We start from the raw sequence: 5,000 nt of genomic DNA, 5'->3' as shown, positions 1-5,000 counted from the left end.
TTGAGCAGTGTGGCAAACGGAACATGCACGCTGTGCTAGAGATGACGGGTTGTAAAGTGCACCTGATGAATAAATGGCGCTATATTGCAGGGCGCTGAAGGTGTGCTTTTACGCTGGTGTGCTATCTGCGGTGCTGTGTCCTGCCGGCGCATGCGTGTCTAAAAAACGGGTCCTTGTTGTTTTAATACGCGACTGAACACTGATGTGTGCTGACAGGAGAGGCTACTTCTGGCACGGACGACTGCAGCTGTTCGACAGCTGAGCATGTTGCACCCCCTGACCGCACGGTCAACACCTGATCATGGCAGTGCCCACTGCCACGCCAGCACTGCACGGTGCTACACTGCACGGCACACACTGCACGGCACATGCACGTGCACGGCAACACTGCACCACATGCACGGTGCTACACTGCACGGCACACGACGGCTACACTGCACGGCACACGCACACTGCCGGCTGGCCACACTGCACGGCACACTGCACGGTGCTACACTGCACGGAAACACTTCACGCTGTCACGCGGCACACTGCACGGCACACTGCACGGTGCTACACTGCACGGCTACACTGCACGGCAAACACTGCACGGCAACAGCCACACTGCACGGCACACTGCACGGTGCTACACTGCACGTGCTAACACACTGCACGGCAACACTGCACGGCACAAGCACACTGCACGCAACAAGGCACACTGCACGCTGACTACACATACAGTACGGTGTACACTAGCACGACATGCATCACTGCTACACAACAACGGTACACTGCACGTGCTAATGCACGTCTAACTGCACGGCACAATGACACGCAACTGCTACGACACAACTGTACGTGACATACTGCAACTGCACACTGCTACAGCACAGCAACGCACCGCACATGCAGAGCAACGGCACACTGCACGGCACACTGCACGCTGCTACATGCACAGCCTACACTGCCAGTGCTACATACAGGGCACATGCACGGCAACACTGCACGGTGCTACTGCAGGCAACTGCACGTTTCAATGCATACAGCACATGCACGAGCAAACAGCACGTCGCAATACACTGCACGGCAATACTGCACGTCTAAACTGCACAACACTGCACGGCAAAAACTGCACGCATACTACATCAGCACATGCAGAGCTACATACAATCACGTGCACACTGCACGGGCTACAACATACAACGGCACATGCACGGCAAACATGCACACTGCAACACTGCATGCACATGCACGCTGCATACATACACGCACAGTGCAGGCAACACGCACGTGCAACATACACGGCACATGCAGAGGCTACACTACGCAATGCACACTGCACAGTGCACTGACGCAATACAGGCACATGCACGCTGCTACACTGCAGGTGATACAACTACACTGCACACTGCAGGCACTACGCACGGTGCATACATGCTACGGTGCAGCACAACTGACGGCAACACTCAGTGACACTGCAGGTGCACATGCAGGGCATACACTCAGACGTGCTAAAACTACGATGCATACAACGTGCAGGCACATGACCTGATACAATGACAGCTACAGCTGCACGAGCTACGGCAAACTGCACATGCACGGCAACATGGCACATGCACGGCAACTACGATGCATACAGCACGGCAACATGCAGCACAGTGCAGAGGCAATACATGACACTGCACGGCAATACGGCTACAATCACGTGCACACTGCAGGCAAACAGCACATGCAGGCAAACAGCACAGTGCACGGCAATACATGCCACAGTGCACGAGCAATACGACGTGCATACATGCAGAGCAACAACACATGCACAGTGCAGGCATACAGCCACAGTGCAGGCAATGCACGGCACATGCAGGCAACTACGCACAAACAGACACTGCAGGCAATACGGTCACACGCACGCGGCAAACGGCACATGCACGGCAATACAGCACAGTGCAGAGCAATACAGTACAGTGCAGAGCAATACGATACAATACAGTACAGTGCAGAGCAATACGATACAATACAGCACAGTGCAGAGCAATACGATACAATACAGCACAGTGCAGAGCAATACGATACAATACAGCACAGTGCAGAGCAATACGATACAATACAGCACAGTGCAGAGCAATACAGCACAGTGCAGAGCAATACGATACAATACAGCACAGTGCAGAGCAATACAGCACAGTGCAGAGCAATACAGCACAGTGCAGAGCAATACAGCACAGTGCAGAGCAATACAGCACAGTGCAGAGCAATACGATACAATACAGTACAGTGCAGAGCAATACGATACAATACAGCACAGTGCAGAGCAATACAGCACAGTGCAGAGCAATACAGTACAGTGCAGAGCAATACGATACAATACAGCACAGTGCAGAGCAATACAGCACAGTGCAGAGCAATACAGTACAGTGCAGAGCAATACGATACAATACAGTACAGTGCAGAGCAATACGATACAATACAGCACAGTGCAGAGCAATACGATACAATACAGCACAGTGCAGAGCAATACGATACAATACAGCACAGTGCAGAGCAATACAGCACAGTGCAGAGCAATACGATACAATACAGCACAGTGCAGAGCAATACGATACAATACAGTACAGTGCAGAGCAATACAGCACAGTGCAGAGCAATACGATACAATACAGTACAGTGCAGAGCAATACGATACAATACAGTACAGTGCAGAGCAATACGATACAATACAGCACAGTGCAGAGCAATACAGCACAGTGCAGAGCAATACGATACAATACAGCACAGTGCAGAGCAATACGATACAATACAGCACAGTGCAGAGCAATACAGCACAGTGCAGAGCAATACAGTACAGTGCAGAGCAATACGATACAATACAGTACAGTGCAGAGCAATACAGCACAGTGCAGAGCAATACAGTACAGTGCAGAGCAATACGATACAATACAGTACAGTGCAGAGCAATACGATACAATACAGCACAGTGCAGAGCAATACGATACAATACAGCACAGTGCAGAGCAATACAGCACAGTGCAGAGCAATACAGCACAGTGCAGAGCAATACAGCACAGTGCAGAGCAATACGATACAATACAGCACAGTGCAGAGCAATACAGCACAGTGCAGAGCAATACGATACAATACAGCACAGTGCAGAGCAATACAGCACAGTGCAGAGCAATACGATACAATACAGCACAGTGCAGAGCAATACAGCACAGTGCAGAGCAATACAGCACAGTGCAGAGCAATACAGCACAGTGCAGAGCAATACGATACAATACAGCACAGTGCAGAGCAATACAAGTGGATTGTTGGCCTAGAGGTAACGCGTCCGCATAGGAAGCGAGAGAATCTGAGCTCACTGGTTCGAATTGGCCAGTATAAATTTTTCTCCCCCTCCACTAGACCTTGAGTGGTGGTCTGGAAGGTAGTATTTCGGATGAAACGATAAACCGAGGTCTAGTGTGCAGCATGCACTTAGCGCACGTAAAAGAACCCACGGCAACAAAAGGGTTGTGCCTGGCAAAAGTCTGTAGAAAAAATCACTTCGACAGGAAAACAAAATGAAAAAGTTGCAGGCAGAAAAAAAAATACAAAAAAATGGGTGGCGCTGTCAGTGTTGCGACGCGTTCTCCCTGGGGAGAACAGCCCGAATTTCACACAGAGAAATCTGCTGTGACAAAAAGAGTAATACAAATACAAATACAATGCAATACAATACAATACAAGACAAGACAAGACAAGACAAGACAATACAGCATGATACAAAGGAGTGCAGTATAGTATAGTGCAAGGCAATACAGTACAGTACAATATGATACAATACAGTATAGTACAATGCAGTACAGTACAGTACAACATGATACAGTATAATACATCATGGTACAGTGCAATGCAGTAGAATTCTTTACTGTTGGTATAGTTTTTCTCTCTTGATGAGATCCGTGAGTGCTCCATGTCCTAACTTTTTTGCAACTGGTTGAGGGGGAAACACCCAGCAGTTCTTTTATCTGCCTATTTGTTTATCTATCAATTTATTTATTTGTTTGCTTGTTTGCTTTTTGTATTAGTACTTATAATTGTCATTTCATTTATTCATTCGTTTATTTTTTCTATATTTTTGCAGAGAAGTTCCCGAACCTGAAGAGGTTTTGCGAGCGAGTCAAGGAGAAGTACTGGTCTGACTGGGACGAACTGATTCTGCTGCCCTCTACACAGTGATGTCCCTTGATGAATCCGTTCTGCCTCCACCCACACCACACCCCCTACTATTTTGTTGTCATCGTCGTTGTTAAGATGATGATGATGATGATACTGATAATCGTTGTTGTTGTTACTGTTGTTTAAATTTTCTTTATTAATCAAACTAGTACCTAATGTACATGAAAAAGTCTCATTGAGTGTGGTTTTCCTTACATGAACGCTGATTCACGACACGTGTGCATATATTTGTGTCTGAACTTTTCTTTTTTTTCAAATAAGTAATTGTATTTCATGATATGACTGACAATCTCTGTGTGTACATAATTTATCAGAGGTTTCACAGCCAGTTATTGATCAGAGAGGAAAAACATACCTCTCCAAACTAGTGTTTGAAAAATGCCCCGGATGTATGGCCTACAATCAATTTCTCGGGACTACACGTTTTACAATACACTCATACTTCGTTTTGGTTTTCTAACGGACAAGGTCACACCGGCAACGCATTTATCAATATTTGTTTATCTATTCATTAATTTTGTTTATCTACTTAATTTATTAATTATGTTTCCAAAGCGCTCATAAGAAATCCAGTCAAAAATCAAAACGGGAAGTGTGTGTGTGTGTGTAATACAGTGCAGTGTGTGAGTGTGTGTGCAATACAGTGCAGTGTGTGAGTGTGTGTGTGTGTGTGTGTGTGTGTGTGTGTGTGTGTGCAATACAGTACAGTGTGTATGGGTGTGTGTGTGTGTGTGTGTGCATGCAATACAGTACAGTGTGTGTGTGGGGGGGTACAATACAGTACAGTGTGTGGGTGTGGGTGT

At 47.0% G+C, this 5,000-nt stretch overlaps 1 protein-coding gene across 1 annotated transcript in view; it reads left to right on the top strand.

The window, feature by feature from the left end:
- LOC143291163 (failed axon connections homolog) overlaps positions 1-5,000 on the top strand; it is a 36,774-nt gene that overhangs the window by 30,760 nt on the left and 1,014 nt on the right. The window contains exon 7 of the mRNA XM_076600864.1: positions 4,103-5,000. This exon is cut by the window's right edge and continues 1,014 nt beyond it. Coding sequence (XP_076456979.1) covers positions 4,103-4,197 — 95 coding nt within the window. The 3' untranslated portion in view covers positions 4,198-5,000. The remainder of the gene's footprint in view (positions 1-4,102) is intronic.

Source organism: Babylonia areolata, chromosome 16 (assembly GCF_041734735.1).
Source record: "Babylonia areolata isolate BAREFJ2019XMU chromosome 16, ASM4173473v1, whole genome shotgun sequence".
NCBI lineage: Eukaryota > Metazoa > Mollusca > Gastropoda > Neogastropoda > Buccinidae > Babylonia > Babylonia areolata.
Note: the sequence above shows the minus strand (reverse complement) of the source record. Positions and strands in the feature narration are given on the sequence as shown.